At 37.8% G+C, this 16,710-nt stretch overlaps 1 protein-coding gene across 1 annotated transcript in view; it reads left to right on the top strand.

The window, feature by feature from the left end:
• Positions 1-223: 223 nt before the first annotated feature.
• LOC111871654 (integrin beta-PS) overlaps positions 224-16,710 on the top strand; it is a gene marked incomplete at its 5' end in the record, with an annotated part of 22,685 nt that continues 6,198 nt past the window's right edge. The window contains 6 exon segments of the mRNA XM_023864891.2: positions 224-457; positions 3,798-4,067; positions 7,325-7,454; positions 7,933-8,082; positions 11,084-11,223; positions 13,324-13,416. Coding sequence (XP_023720659.2) covers positions 224-457; positions 3,798-4,067; positions 7,325-7,454; positions 7,933-8,082; positions 11,084-11,223; positions 13,324-13,389 — 990 coding nt within the window.

The raw sequence follows: 16,710 nt of genomic DNA, 5'->3' as shown, positions 1-16,710 counted from the left end.
AGTCCTATGGAGAGTTGACTGGATCCATGAAATGATAAATAAATGTAAATGTAATGTAAATTTAAATGTACAATGAATACAACAATAATAAAAGTTATCTATTTGGATATTCATCCACTGTATAAAACGAATGAGTTATCTTGGTATCAGCCAAAAGATCTGATAGTGAAGGAAAGGTTTCATAATTTACATTGGTCACTACCATTAATTTCTCTTGTTTTAGGGTTATGAAAAGAATTCTAACGGTTGCTCCAAGAATGGTAATTTGCAATGTGGAGTGTGTGTCTGCAATGGTAACTGGTATGGTGACCAGTGTCAATGTGAGAGAAACTCTGCAACTCCTGTGCATCTGAATGAAAATGCTTGCCGAATGAACAATAACTCTGAAATATGCTCAGGATTTGGTGTATGTGAATGTGGCGTCTGTACTTGCAACATACGCCCAAATCCAAATGAGGTAAGATGGGGAATCATCTTATGAAGCTGTGTTTGTCACCACTGCAAAAATCTTTACCCAGAATTTGTGCACATTCATTAATAAGTTGTAGTTTTTTTTTCTGTCATAAGTCTGTGGAACGAATTGAAAATTTGAGACAGTATTTGAGAGATCCTCTTGGTGTAGGTTAGGATATAATAATAAAATGGATTTCAGAGAGATAGGGTATGATAGTATGGACTGGACAGAACCGAGATGGCCCAGAAGAGGGTCAAATAGTTGGCTTCTGACCATATGTACATATATCAACTGCTGAAGATGGCTCATTACTACAGCGATACAATTTATTTGTTCCGAGAATCCATATTTGGAGATACAACCTCTGGATATAGAACAAGCCCATTACTACATATTAAAATAACATACATATCATACATGAGTCAGCAATACCATGAAACTTAATTACCTACAGATTTCATACAAATCAATCATACAGTACATCTTCCCACTTTCAACAATTCAACACCAAAAGAAACCCAACATCCAACATTTTCTTTTATATATTAAGTGAGGACAAGATATTTGTCATAACGTAAAACCATAACACACTCACTTCAGAATTTTAGGGACATAAATTCATCAACGGAATAAATGGAATGTTTCAACAGCAAGGAATTAAGTCCCTCTTAAAAGAGTAAACATTTTTTTTTTTTAATTTTATCTGCTCAGGGACCATATTATACAAGGTGATACACATATTTATAATGCTTTTCTTAAAAAGAACTGTATTGCAATGATTTACATGTAAATTTAGTTTTCTTCACGTATTGTAATTATGGATGTCCACATTTTTTGCCATAGAGTCTTTATATTTTTTAATAAAACATATCACTTCAAAAATGTATAGCGCTGCCAATGTTAAAATATTATAATCTTTAAAAGTTTGTCGGCATGACTTTCAATTATTAACCCCACAACGGAAGATATGAGCCGCCATTGTCTACATAGATCTGCACCTGAAAGCAGTTGGTATTCTGTGAGCTTTTAGATTCTCAGGGAAGTAAATATCAAGATTAAAATCTTCTGGGATATGACACCATGTAGTTTTGGTGGAAGGTGCCAACATTTTCGAGAAATTCAGTGTCTCCATCTTGAAGGTTTCTACCATGAAAATGGAGGCAGTAGAAGACCATAATCTCCAGCTGGTACTTTATTTTCAGCCAAAATGAAAAGAGCACATTTTGTAAGTTCATAAAATTAATCTTTGAGTAAATTATCTTAGCATTTTGCTACTACAGATTGAGATTACATTGTGTACCGTGAAAAACACATTACTTTTTTATGGCTTTATTATATTCAGTACCAAAAAATTAATTCTGAGGTGTAAAACCATACCAGTTAGGGAAAGCGCTTGATATACAAGGGTTGGATAAAAAGTAGTGGCAACACTGCTGTAACATGAAAGATGTGCGTCAGGTGGCATTAGCGCCAGCTGTAGCTGCTAGCAGAAATTCAGTTGAACTAGTGCAGTGAGTGGCTCTGGTTGTATTTCATTGAGTTGCATTGTGCATTGTCTTGAAGTGCAGGAGCCCAGCTCAAGCACCCTAACAACATACGAGTATTTACGAATCAAGAACAATGCTCCTGGATAAAAATTGAAGTTGCACGAGGTTGTAGTGCACAAAACTGTTATCAGGGACTGCGAGAAGCATGTGGTGATGCTGCTTTGCCATATCGCGCAGTGGCACGATAGGTGAAATTGTTCTGTGAAGGGAGGCATTATGATTATGCGATTATGCGATTATGATCTCTTTGCCAAAATGAAAGAACCACTGCGAGGGACACATGACAACACAAGAGAGGAGATTATTCGTGCTGTAGGGCAGTCACTGCTGGACATCAACAGAAGTGGATGTGCTGATGGTGTATGATGCCTTCCACAAATTTGGTAGAAGGTGGAACACATGGGGGTCGATTATATTGAAGGAATGTAAGTGTGTTTACCTCAGGTAATATAGTCATTTCAGAACTATAGAGGTGTTGCCACTACTTTTTATCCAACCTATGTAGATGACAAGTTTGTGTTAGCCCCTGCAGCAGAGAAAGTGTTAATCCAAAAATTAAAACATAATTATCAAAATTAGCCATAGAATCATGCTGTATAAATTCATGAAGTTCTCATCATGACACCATGTTATGTACAAGACTGCATTATTAAATCCTTCCAACAACAATGGAAAAACATGAGAGTGGAATTAAAAAGGAATGTTTTTTGTACACTCAACACCTGTCTGAACTTTAGTTACATATAATTGAGCACACACTGGCCACATGGCAAGGCAGTTGCTGGACCTTTAATGCTTTTGATATCAGGTACTGATAATTATAGTTACTATACCAATGATTTTCTAGAATCATTGAGCTTTATGCAAAGACTGAGTTGAACATAACAAATTGTGTTTCATGAATACCTACAACTCTGAGTTGTATCAACAGGCAACTACCTTGTGAGATATGCCTAGGAATGTGTTTAGCTCATTCAATAATGTGTGTCTAAAAATCAATTAAAATGAATCAAAATAAATCAAATTAATTTGGGCCCTTAGGAATGTGGTTCTTATAATGAACCAAAATAAAACAAAAACAAAGTGGCTGGATAAAATTTAGTGTTGACCTTCTGTACCCTGTTTTATCCATGTTGGTCCTGTATTTTGTGTGCTGTTATGTGTGGTGAACAGATGACTTGCTTTTTAAATCTATTTTTTAAACACACAAATGACAAGCGAATTATCAGTTATGCAGAACTACAGATTAATGAATAACATATAGAAGCAATGACACATAGTATTTCCACTTTCTTAATTTTTTTTTCACTTGCTTTCAATAAATAATACCTCCATTCTGCTCTCAAACTTATGCCTATAACTTCTTTTTATTTATAAAATTTGAGGTTTTCATGGCAATGAGTATTTAGTCTGTGATCTCGGTTATGAGACCATGTTGTTTCATAGATAGATAATCACTTACAAGACTACATCTTGTCATAACTCAAAAATGACAATCTAAACTTTCTATTCTTGCTGCTTCTTTTTTAGGTCAGTTTACATACATATAGGCTTAATATTATCTTCTAAATCTCCTCCCCAGGCTTCCAAATATACATTTTTAAATTTGTTTCCTCACCAAAATTCTGTATGTGTTCCTTGTTTCGCCTCCTAATGGTATGTCCACAGAGATTTATAAAATCTTAAAGAATGCACTTTGAAACTGTACCCTGAACTAGAATACACTTTTTCGCCTTTACCTTCAATTATAGAGCACCAAAACATAGGTCAGCATCATATTACTTGTGTTGTACTAGATCTACTATGGGAAGTTCTGCGAATGTGATAACTTCACATGCCGGCGGAGTGGTGGGTTACCATGCTCAGGACCAGATCATGGGACATGCGAGTGTGGAGTATGTGTGTGTCGTTGGGGATGGTCAGGTGAAGCCTGCGAGTGCCCAGGTAGCAAAGAGAACTGTTATTCACCTGATTCTGCTGAAGAGTGCATGGGCAGAGGATCATGTGAATGCGGGGTCTGCAAGTGTAGAGAAAACTATTCAGGGAAATATTGCGATGAGTGTCCGGTGAGTGCATAAACTTTATTAACTTTCAGCAAGAACCTGAGTGTATAATTAAGCGATGTGTGCTCTTTATGTTAGGACATGTATTCAGTTTACTTTTAATTTTTATTTTACAGTATTATATGCATATTCTGGTTAGTTCCTAACAATGGTTCCTCAGCTGCACACATTGAATGGTGTCAAATAGGAGGATATCTGTGAACAGTGAATTGGAAAAGATGTAAGAGAACATGGTTATGGCCTGTTTCAAGATACATCCCTGAGTTTTCCAGGAGAGATGGTGAAAAACCACAAAACCTTAAGGTTAGCCAACCTCAGGGCTGAGACCTTCCAGATATGAAGCAGGAATGTTAAGCTACATTTATTATACCAGGAAAGAATGTTATTTGCATTGTAGCACTTTTCTTTCTAGGCAGCTATAATGAACAAAAAATGGCTACACTTTATTTCCAGTATAACAAAATGCAGACAACTGTTCGGTGAGATTGTTAACACCAGAAGGGTTCAATTCAGTTGTATTAATGATCCAGAAAAACAACATGTTCCTTGTACAGCACATCCTTTAACCACTAAGCTGGTGTGAATGTGTGCTATTTCTTCGTGGTCTACTATTACATATGTGGCAGGTTCAAGCTATACTTATTTTTAAATTTTAGGACCATAATGTACATTCAGAACAGTATCACACCAACGACTTCTAAATATTACACACCACATCATATCAGTAAGCAATTCTACCCTCTTTAGTGTAAATATGATTCCATTATGTATAAGAGTCTGGTCATAAATGATGAAAAAAACATAATTATCTGCTGGTTCATTACCAGGAGTCTTCCCTCAGAGCTCCTACACTCCCACCACATCTTACTTATATTTTGCTGATTTTCTTGATAGTGTTTTCAGTGAACTTGACCTACATTTGAAGTTCATAATCTCATGTGCAGTTTCACTGTCATTGTTGGTTCATTGGAAGGAAAGGGGATGAAGTGACTTGTTAATATCTGGAAGAGTAGTTTTATTCCTTGTTGCATCTGTGCATAAAAAGTATGGGTAACTGTTGCTAGGAATCATAATTGACATCAGTGATAATGCCACTATTCCAGTGAAGTTTTATTTATGACTCCTCCTGCTGCTGTGGGTGTTGTTGTTATGATTATGATTTTGAGCATCATCATCATTACCACTACCACCGTCATTATTATTATTTTGCCAACGCATTTGCTGATCACTTTCAGTCAGTATATAATAGTTCCTCTCCAGGGGTGTTCCCTTCCCTTTCATCATCATCATTGGGATCTCTATCTTTATCACCTGTTTCTGATTCAGACATTTTTAAAGCCATTGCACGTCTGAAACCATCCAAATCTGTCGGTCTTGATAACATCCCAGCATTTGTCATTAAGGGTTGTTCTTATATACTCGCACCTGTCTTGAAGTATATTTTCAATCTTAGTCTCTCTCAGCAGTGTTTTCCTGCATTATGGAAGCAAGCGGCAGTTGTTCCTATCTTTAAGAAAGGCAACAGTGCCTCAGTCAAAAACTACAGACCTATTTCGATTCTTAACAATTTTTCGAAATTATTTGAATATGTTATCCATAACCATGTTTCACATGACCTCAAGTTGAAATTAAATCCCTGCCAGCATGGTTTCACAAAATGTAAATCCACCACCACCAATCTAGTAACGTATCTTGATTTTATTACTCCCTTAGTTGGCTCTCAACGTCAAGTGGATGCCATTTATTTTGACCTAACTTCTGCTTTCGACCTCGTTCCCCACTCTTTGCTTCTTCACAAACTGAGTGCCCTTGGATTTTCTGGTGGTTATGTAAACTGGATACGCAGTTACCTAACCAACAGGCAATCGCGGGTCCGTATCGGTGAAACTATTTCATCGCCCTTTGAAGTTTTGTCCGGTGTTCCACAGGGCTCTGTTCTTGGCCCTCTGCTTTTCAATGTCTACATAAACGACTTGTGTGATTCAATTAAGCACTCCAGGTACCTACTCTTTGCAGACGACATTAAAATTTACCGTGCTATTAGCTGTCCCGAAGATTGTAATCTTCTGCAATGTGACGTTGACTGTATACGTAGCTGGTGTGCAGCGAACTATATGAAACTCAACGCTGACAAAACCAAAGTTATAACGTTCTCTAGAAAAACTAACTATTTGATATACGAATACAAACTTCTTCATTTCACTATAACTCGAACATATTCAGTCAAAGACTTGGGCGTATACCTTGATTCTAAACTTCATTTTCATGATCATGTTAATTTTGTATTTTCGCAGTGTATTAAGATGCTAGGTATAATTCGCAGTATCACATTTAACTATTCAACCCTTGGATGCATGTTCATTTTATATTTTACTTTAGTTAGATCCAAGGTTGAATACGCTTCAGTAGTTTGGAATTCCATTACGTCAACTGATGCAAACAAACTAGAACGCATTCAGCAGAAATTTACGGCTCTCTGTTTTAAACGTTTTTTTCCTCAAGTAGGTTACTGTTACGATTTTGCTTTAGAACAATTGAAATTGCACACCTTGCATAAGAGGAGATATCACCTTGATGCGCTCTTCCTTATTCAAGTTTATCGTGGTTCTGTATTTTGCCCTTCTGCTTTGGAAATTGTCGGCCTTCGGGTCCCTGTTCTATATATCCGAGATTTTCATATGTTCAATGTCTGTTCTGTTAGTAAAAATTGCCCCTCTGCTAGATGCGCTTCTGCTGCTAATGTTGTCTGTAGAAACGTTGACGTCTTTGGACCAAAAACTCTGTTGATGAAACATATCTTATACTGAACTAATTTAGCTCTTACTAGTATCACTATTTTTATTAATTTCGTTATTATTATTATTATTAATTAAATATTTGTTTCTATTGCACTTCTAAATAACACTTAGTTTTATGATAATGGAATTATTATTATTATTGTTATTATTATCATTTATTAGCTTGTTTGTTTACTTTTCTTCATAAATTGCCTGTAACTTATTTTTGACTTATAATGTGTTTGTCTAATGTTTGTATAATTTACACGTAATTACTTTCATCTACAATGTGCTAAGTCTGTAATTGGCCTTGCGGCTGTTGACTTGGCACATAAATAATAAAGAATTGAATTGAATTGAATTATTATTATTATTATTATTATTATTATTATTATTATTATTATTATTATTATTATTATTATTATTATTATTATTATTATTATTATTATTATTATTATTATTATTATTATTATTTGTTGATAGTCGTGTCCTGGCCAGCAGTGTGAAAAGTATGAAAGCCTTGTGGCATGTAAAGTATTTCAGACAGGTACACTCAACAAAGAGGAATGTGACAAGGATACATCCATTACAACTGTGGAGGTGGATTACATAGGTACACACCATGTCTTATTTCTTTTCATTGCATTGATAAAAGTATAGTGAAGATGGTGGTGAATGTTAAGTTGAATATCAATTTAAAATTGAAGGATGGTTGCTAAAGAAAAATATAATGTTCATTTAGAGATGTCCATCCAAAGAGATCATGGAGATAATTATTTAATGGGAGCTTTGTAATATTTGCCAAAGGCTGTTAGGATGATTAAACCAAGGAAGATGAGATGGGTGCCATGAGGTCAATTAAGTTTAATTTTCGCAGATATTTAATGGACATACCCACTCTAACACTGAACTGGAATGTTATTTGCTAATTGTTGGTGGAGTATGATGTGAAATCAGAAAGTTAATGGACAACTGCTTATATAACTGGAGCTGCCTGATATTTTCGCTTTTCTGCAAAATTTTTCTTTTATGATTAGGTTGTTTATTTTCTATATATGTATAATACAGTACTCTCTTGTTGCATTGAGCAGATCCAGAGGAAGTGAAAAGCAATACTCAGTTGCGAATATGCAGCTTTCCAGATGATCAAGGTTGCACATTTATTTTTCGCTACCTGATTGGCAACAGCACAGTGGAGGTTCAACGTACAAAGCAATGTGGCAATGATGTTAACGTGCTTGGTAAGTTCTATGAAACTCAAGTTATTATTTTCTTAAGGGGCTGCCCATCTTTAAGGGCCAGGGTGGCTGCACCCCAGTAACATTTAATGCTTTAACATATAAAAACAGTTTAATGAATTTCAAATTTATTTGCATTTTAGTATGGCATAGAAAGTGGTATGATGTGTTTGTAATTTGTTTACATTTTGAATGACATAAAAAGTCTTTCATAATTCATTGGGAAAATGGTTAGGTTGCAAGGGCCTTGCTTCAGAGGCCCTAGCCTTAGCACAGTTCTCCATCAGAATTCCTTTCACTTGCTTTTGGCACTTTATAAATATTGCACCTTCCCTTTGAAAGTCTGTGCTGTGCCAACTTGGGCTTCAGAGTCAAGGCCCTTAATGAAATCAGTTGTGCTTTATGGAGTTCCACTTGTTTTTGTGACTCCCCCATTTGTCTGAACATCTGCTATTTTTCCTCCCACTACAGGTAATGCATGATCTGGCAATACCACAAGGAAAGCCCATGTTAGTGTTTTAGGTTTCCCTTGTGTTTTCTTTTCTTTGTATTTGTTTGAGACTAAATAAGATATTGTCTGTGTATGTGTGAGAGAGGGAGAGGTGGGAAGGAATGGAATGGGAGCAGGAGCATTACAGAGGGTCAGCGATTGAGGGCGTGTGAGTGGGAACAGTCAGTGAGAGATAAAAAGTAAAAGTAAAAAAGTAAAGCTATCCCTGTACCAGGCCGTGAAGGCCCATAGGGTTGTGAGACGTTGAGGGTCCCACAATATCTAGACAGTTGGCTGAAACATGGCAGTAAGGTTGTCAGCCTACTCGCTGGCTGTGCTTTACTCCCCAGGAAAATTATTTACTTAATTCCTGGTACTCATTTCTGTTAAAGGCTGAGTGAACCCCAGGGTCAGAGTGCGGCTGAAAAGGTTAGGCCAATTGAAAAAAATTCAATGATCTCATCAGGACTCAAACCTGCAACCTTCTGGCTTGTAGCGTACACCCTCAACCAACTACATTACCGCGTGAGAGATACCAAGTGATATTGTCACAGACCTTTGTAACTATGATAATCATGGTACCTAAAGGGCAGATGTGAGGAGTGTAGCTGGTTTGTCACAATATACGAGGGTTGGAACTTTAATAGTGTCAACACTGCTGTAGAGACGCCATGGAACGGAACCAAATAATGTCGCTTATACCACATGTTAGTTACATACCTACCTTACCTCAGAGCAAATGGACTCTCCCTTCCCACATCACGTGCATGCGCAGTGATGAGAAGAACAGAGCCTTGTGTTAGCTGGCTGTCTAATGTAGTGTTGTCACGATGTTTTCAAAACAGGAACAACGGAGTTGGATAAAGATTGAATGTGCCAGAGGCCGTACAGCACGACAGTGTTATCAACGTCTTCAAGAGGCTTGCAGGGAATCTGCATTGCCTTACAGAACAGTGGCAAGGTGGGTAAAAGCCTTCAATGAGGGACGCCAAAATGTGGCAGACATGCGTTGGCCAGGTTGTCCTTCTGCGTTACTGGAGAGTGATCGATGCCATACGATTTGTGAGCTTTCCCGAGAGACAGGATTAGCGCCTACGACTGTGCTTCACATTCTGAAGGAACACCTGTGCATTAGAAAAACTGCATCACGATGGGTTCCGCATGATTTGACGGAAACGCAGAAATGGCTATGATACGACGCTGCTTGTAACCACTTGGAGCGCTATGAGCGCGAAGGAGAGGCTTTCTTATGCCATATCATTACGTTGGATGAGACCTGGGCAAAATCGTACGAGCCACAAATGAAACACCAATCGAACGAATGGCGTCATTACGGGTCACCACGAAAATCAAAAGTTTGTCAGAACCCCAACATTGTGAAAGTTATGGTAATTCTCATGTACGACTGTGATGGTGTTATCCTAACGCATACCGTTCTCTGACAGCAGACCGTCAATGTGCAGTATTTCTGTTCATTTTTGGAACACAACCTGCAACCAGCTTTGAGAAAGAGGCGGTGACACTTTCTGCAGAACCCACCCATCATTTTCAGGACAATGCTCGGCCGCATGCAGCACAAGCTGTGGCTGATTTATTTGATCAGTGGGGCTGGGAAGTGCTGTACCGTCCACGATACTCCAAGGACTTAAGCCCTTGTGACTTCGACTTGATTCCTAAGATGAAGGAACCACTTCGTGGCATTCGCTTCAGAACTGTCAGAGATTCTTCAGGCAGTAGACCGCTCCATTCAAACTATCAACACAACAGGTGCTGCTAAAGGTATCCTACGACCTCCACATCGCTGGCAACAGGTTGTACTAAATGCTGGTGACTACATTGAAGGACAGTAAAACTTCGAAACATGCATCTATTTTGTATCAATTGTAAATAAATAGTTGCCGCTATTAACGTTCCAACCCTCCTATGATGGAAACAGTGCCTTTTTAGGCTCATATGCAATAGATATGCTCATATCTATTTCTTTACACACAGGCATGGGGTGAGAGGTTTAAATTTTACTTGGTCTTGGAACCATCTGTCCAAATATTCATGAAGTTTTGTTAGGCTTCTTAATCTGCATGTCATAGAATAGGCAAATATCCCAGATTTCTCCATTCTCTTTGTCTATATTTTAATGCACTTTTAGGTACATTATGTCATCCATTACTACATATGTGTTCCACATCTCTTTAATTGTAATCTTATGTACTGTTTATTGAAGAATATTATTGGCATTTGTAAATAGTACTTTGTATTGCCTCAGTAGACCGTTAATGTTCTTTGAATGAAACCCCAGTTTTCACTGCTGTACAGAATGGAGGAGTGGCCATAACTTTGTAAAATTCCAAAACATGTTATTTATTACACTGGCTTGAGATACACTATTGGAACCTGTGTTTCAGAATACATACTTGCAAGGGACATTGAACCAATTTTGTTTGTGCTCTTAGTTTTCTTTTGTATAGTCCACTGAGTTTTCATTCTGTATTTAATAAAACTTTTTTTTTTTGCCAGCCCTCATATTTGGAGTGATTGGTGGAATTGTATTATTTGGCCTGTTGCTGCTTCTAATTTGGAAGATTGTCACTTCAATTCATGATCGCAGAGAGTATGCGAAGTTTGAGAAGGAACGTGCCACGTCCAAATGGGACAGGGTTAGTAGCATTTATAAACTGCGAAAAGCATTAAATCAAATTCATCGATTTTGAAAAGTGGATGTATTTGTTAATTTAATATATCCTCTGTGTCTTCAATGTGCCTATTAAGTTTGGACGAAAGAAAATAATTTTATACTAAATTGGCATTATACATGCTTAGATTTAAATATCCTAGATTATGAACAGGTTAACTGGCACTAAAGCTATTTTGGATGTCATGCTTGAAGAGACAAGCACGTAAAACTATAACATTGTTCATTGCTCTTAGAATGGATATTATGAAGGAGCAGGGAAGCAGAGCGCTTCTGATGAATACTGTCAAAAGCTCCCTTCATAGTGGGCTAGCCTGAACTAGTGACAGTGGTGATACTGTTGCCCTGGAACAATTACTCTTTTCATTCATTCATTCATTCATCAGTAATCTGTCAGATGACAGGTCCACAGTCTCTTCCAAAACAGTTCCTCCACTTAATGCGATCTCAAGCTTTCTCCTTCAAATAAAAATATCCTCTTCTGTCCCCAAGGTCATCCAGCATCTTCTTACGTCTTCTTCCTTGTCTTCTAGTCACTTCTGTCCACCCCTCCGGTTTGTTTTGTCTGCAGAGGAAACATCTCGCATACATGCTATCTCTGTTTTTGGAAAGAAACTCTCCAGGAAAATTGATAATATGGTAGTTTTTCCATTTGCTTTCCACATCGCAGTACAACAGCCATTCAAACCACTCTGGCCACGCCTGTTGCTATACGAACGTGAACCATCTCGAGCATCATTTGCTCTGTGCTTCAAGTCGCTGCTGATGACGCTGCTTCCAGCATCAGTTTTTAGTTTTTGATGTCTCTCTTCGTCTGATGCCTACCTTTTGACCTGTCCAGCAAGGGAGGCCCTGCCAGTAGCTACGCTACCACTGGTATAGCTCTCAGGGTCCTTGGCATACTCAAACCCCCTCACCACAATAAGGTGGAGACACCAACGAGGGGGTTACTCTTTTCATGGCCCCCATATTCATCGCATGAGAGAAGTGGAATTGTGAAAAAGACAGCCCTTTTCAGGACCACTGTAGATGGAAAATGAACGAAAATGACCCCCCCCCTCTCTTTTTGAAGGCCCATGTAAATGAGTGCCAATGCAGGTTACAATGACTATTTTATATCTGGGGAGAACCTTTCTCTTTCCATCCTTAAAGTCGTTTCCATAGTCGTATCTCCCTGAGATGACGTCACTCTACCTGAACTCTCAGAGAAAAAGAAGGCTGTTTTTCTTCCCACTCCCCATTTTCAGTGGACCTAAAAGGGCCCTCATTTCTTATGGAGGAAGAACTTGACTTGGACCTAGAACTTGTGCATGTAATAGCAGAGTGAAGAATTTCTCTGAGTTTTTCTTCATGAAATAAACAGATTTTGTATTTACACTTATCTGCTATCATTATTTTGCTACAGAGCATGATGGACAGGCAGATGGTTACTTTTAATTATATATATATATATATATATATATAAATAAAAGTATAATTGTTTTATGTTGGCATGAAACTTTGCTGATCAGCTGGAATCTCTGAATAGCAAAGTGATTAAGTCACATCCAGTGACTGAGGTTAACTCTTTCTAATGAAACCAACAGAGTAGGTATCTCATTCCCTTATCTAAGGATGAAACAGATCCGGTTTCCAAAATATTGTGTTCTTTAGATAGTGGATGATAGACAAAGTCCAAAAAACAGTAATTCCAAATGTAACTTGCATGTATAGATAGTTTTAAATGATTTATGAAGTTTGTGAGTCTTTTATGTGGGTGTGTATATTGTCTCAGGTTTGTCCAAGCTCCAGTGCTCCTGGTGCTTTATCTGATAGCAGAAACATTAACAACATGGGTCTTTCAGGAATTGCACTTAGGATAGTCATTCTGCTTGCAATCCCATTATGTCACTTTGGGCATCAGTTTAATTTGGCCAGAACTCTTTGATTTCCAGTTATGTTATTTACATTAAAGTGTATTTTTACCTTTAAAAATAAAATCATGTAAATAACTGGGGGCAAGAACAAATATTTTTTAATCATATAGTGTTTTGGCTCACAACATTTCTTTCTGTATTTGCTTTAGGGAGACAACCCACTATACAAGCAGGCAACATCAACTTTCAGCAATCCAGTGTTTGGTAGAGAGTGACCACTGGTACCGAGTTCACATACATTGGTAATCCTATTTCTTATCCTTCATTTATAGCATAATAATGTGTGTATTATATAGATTTGATTTGATTTATTATTACCTCAAGCAATCCGTACAAGCAAGACAGTCACCACAGATATAGAAGCAGTCCATTTATATATATTGTAACGTGTCTTGAGTTCGAATCTCGTTGATCACGTGTGTAAGTTCGTATCCCACTTCNTGTAACGTGTTTACGTTACCGAAGACGCCGTAGAGATGGTTAATTGGGTTTATTTAACAATCTACAAATAACGGCTACAATTAATTATCACAATATCACGGGTTTCCACACTTTACAAACCCTACAACAAATCTCTTAACACTGTCTTCACTTGTCTTCACGTACTACTAACGCGGGAGCTATACAAGTCTCCCTGAAATACACACTCCGAGTATAACTGTACTACAGCAATCACTATGTCTGGAAAGCACACAATAAGTCTTCCGCTCGCTGACTTCTTAGTTATCGCACACTCGCAGGCTGCTATGTTTCAACTGAACTCGTAGCTGCTGTGGAGTCCACTTATATAGCCTTGCGCTGTTGCTAGTGTGACGTGGCGTATAGCCTAGGACGCTGTTGCTAGTGTGACGTCACCGCTGTTGATTAGCATTGCATAGTTACCAGGTTACGGGGGCTCGGCTATCTTCGGCTCCGCTCGGCTCTCTTCGGCTCCGTTTGTGACGTCACCGCGCGTTGCGCATTGCGGGGTGATTACTCACCTATTACGCGAGCGCTAAGTTACCGCTACGTGGAGCTGGGGTGGTAGGGATCAACATGTCACAATATACTAAAATAAGATATAAAATGAAAAGTAAAATATAATAAGTAGATAAAATATTATGATAAAAGCAGCTGTAACTCACAACTTTGTCGACATACATACATACATACAACAAATGAACAATTTCGAGTCACAACAATGATGTACAGATACAAAATATGCCCATAAGTACATTTTATCACAATTACACCAATATGAATTTCATTCAGAATAAACCTTAACTGTAGATTTATAGACCGTTCCAGGTATTTATTTGTTGAATAGAAAGATTCCCTTAAAAGAAAATTTTTAGTGACTAATCTAAATTTCTCAACATCAGTTGATAATTTTCTTATGTTCCGTTGTAAATGATTAAATATTACAATACCCATATAATACACACCCTTTTTGTACTTGGTCAGCTTTACAGATGGTAAGTGTAAGTTGAAACTCTGTCGTGTATTTATAGTATACTTTTCAGTATTAATCACAAATAGGTGCACNACATGAACCCTCACGCAGATCAAGTTACACCAGCGGTTGTTGAAGGATAGGTCCCAGACGAAACACTCCAGGACTCCACTAATTTATGAAAATGGCAGGGGTAGATATAACATTTTTTTTTTGTGGAAGCAGGTCAACCTCTTGACGTGCTATAAATTTTAGTAGAGGGCATGACCCCAGACATCAGACTCAAAGTTATCCTCGACAAGATGCTTTAGGATTTGCATTCATAATAATTCTTATAATTCTTTTTTGAACTATAGAAATATTTTTACTATTTACAGCATTTCCTCAGAAGGCAATTCCATATGTTATAATAGAATGAACATACGCATAATATACAACTTTTAAATCATCAATTGTTAGAAGTGATTTAACAAATCTAATAACAAAACAAGCAGAGTTTAGTTTCTTACTCGTTTTGTTTATATGTCCTTGCCAAGATAACGTTGAATCCAGTGTCACTCCAAGAAAGTCAGTGCAATGGGTACTGTTTATTTGAGTATTTATATTCCTTATTGGGGAGTTATCAGTTTGACTCATTTTTGTTTTAAAATACATACAATGTGTTTTATTAACATTCAATGTAAAAAATTAGCTTGAAACCAATGCATCATCTTCCCAATGACAGTATTAAAATTTTCTTTAATCTGCCTATAATCAGGAACAGTTAATATTAAGTTAATATCATCTGCGAATAAAGTAGGTTTTGATATGTCACTTATTATAGCTGGTAAATCATTTATATACAATAAAAAAAATAACGATCCAAGGATTGATCCCTGCGGAACACCCAACTTAATCCATTTCCAATCAGAGAAACATTGTCCAGATTTTTTTATCTTTTATTACTACTCTTTGGTATCTATTATTCAGGTATGAGGTAATCAATTTAAAGAATATTCCTCGTATACCATAGAAATCCAACTTGGTCAACAAAACCTCATGATTCACACTATCAAATGCTTTGGTCAGATCACGAAAAATACCACCAACCAGTTTTCTATCATTCAATGCCTGTAATATATTATTAATTAAATTAAAAGTGGCAGTCTCAGTAGACAGATTTTTTCTAAATCCATACTGTTCAACGGGTAAAATACTATTTAAAAGGACATGTGCATATAATCTATTGAAGATAACTTTTTAAAAAATTTTGGAAAAAGATATAAGTACGAAAATTGGTCTATAACAATCCTGGATATGACTGTATGTCTCCTGTGAAAAATACTGTTATATTATGATTTTTAAAAATCAAAATTATCCCAATATGCCCACATCACAGCATGGCTAAGAAGAGGGTCATAGGGAAGGTTGTGAAAAAGCTAGGATTTTGGAAATTGAANCACTCTGTCTTCAGTAGTCTACACGTTTACAGTAGGGGAGCTATGTATCACTGTATCACACACTCCCAATTACACAATCACACACACGTCCGGTTCTTCTTTCCGCGACGGCTGCTATACTCCAACTGTAGTCGGCTGACTGGAGAACTGTTGATAACACACTCGCTCGACTACTACTGAACTCGGCGACTGCTGCTATATGTCAACTTGACTCGGCGACTGTTACGTTACAATTGACTGGTTGCTGACTAACTCGAAACTGTCTTCGGCGAAGGCCACGTTACAACTCGACTCGGCAACTGTTACCTTACAACTCGGAACTGTCTTTGGCGATGGCCACGTTACAACTCGACTCGGCGACTGCTGTGCAGTTCCCTTATATAGCCGCAGTGGTGCCTGTTGCGTGCCACGTCACAGTAGGAAGCGGTTCCGCGTCACCGTGTTGTGTCACCGCGCGTTGCGCGTTGCATAGCTACCAGGATGCGGGGACTCGTCTAACTTCGGCTCCGCTCGGCTCACTTCGGTTCCGCTCGGCACGTCACCACGGGGAGAGTGGCGGGGTGATGACTCGCCTATTACGCGAGCGCTACGTTACCGCCATGTGCCGCTGGGGAGGTAGGGGTCAACATGTCACACTGCTCCCTCCTTAAGGCTGTTCGTCCCGA

Source organism: Cryptotermes secundus, unplaced genomic scaffold (assembly GCF_002891405.2).
Source record: "Cryptotermes secundus unplaced genomic scaffold, Csec_1.0 scaffold202, whole genome shotgun sequence".
Taxonomy (NCBI): Eukaryota; Metazoa; Arthropoda; class Insecta; order Blattodea; family Kalotermitidae; genus Cryptotermes; species Cryptotermes secundus.
The sequence above is the reverse complement of the archived record's forward strand: the minus strand, read 5'-3'. Positions and strand labels throughout refer to the sequence as shown.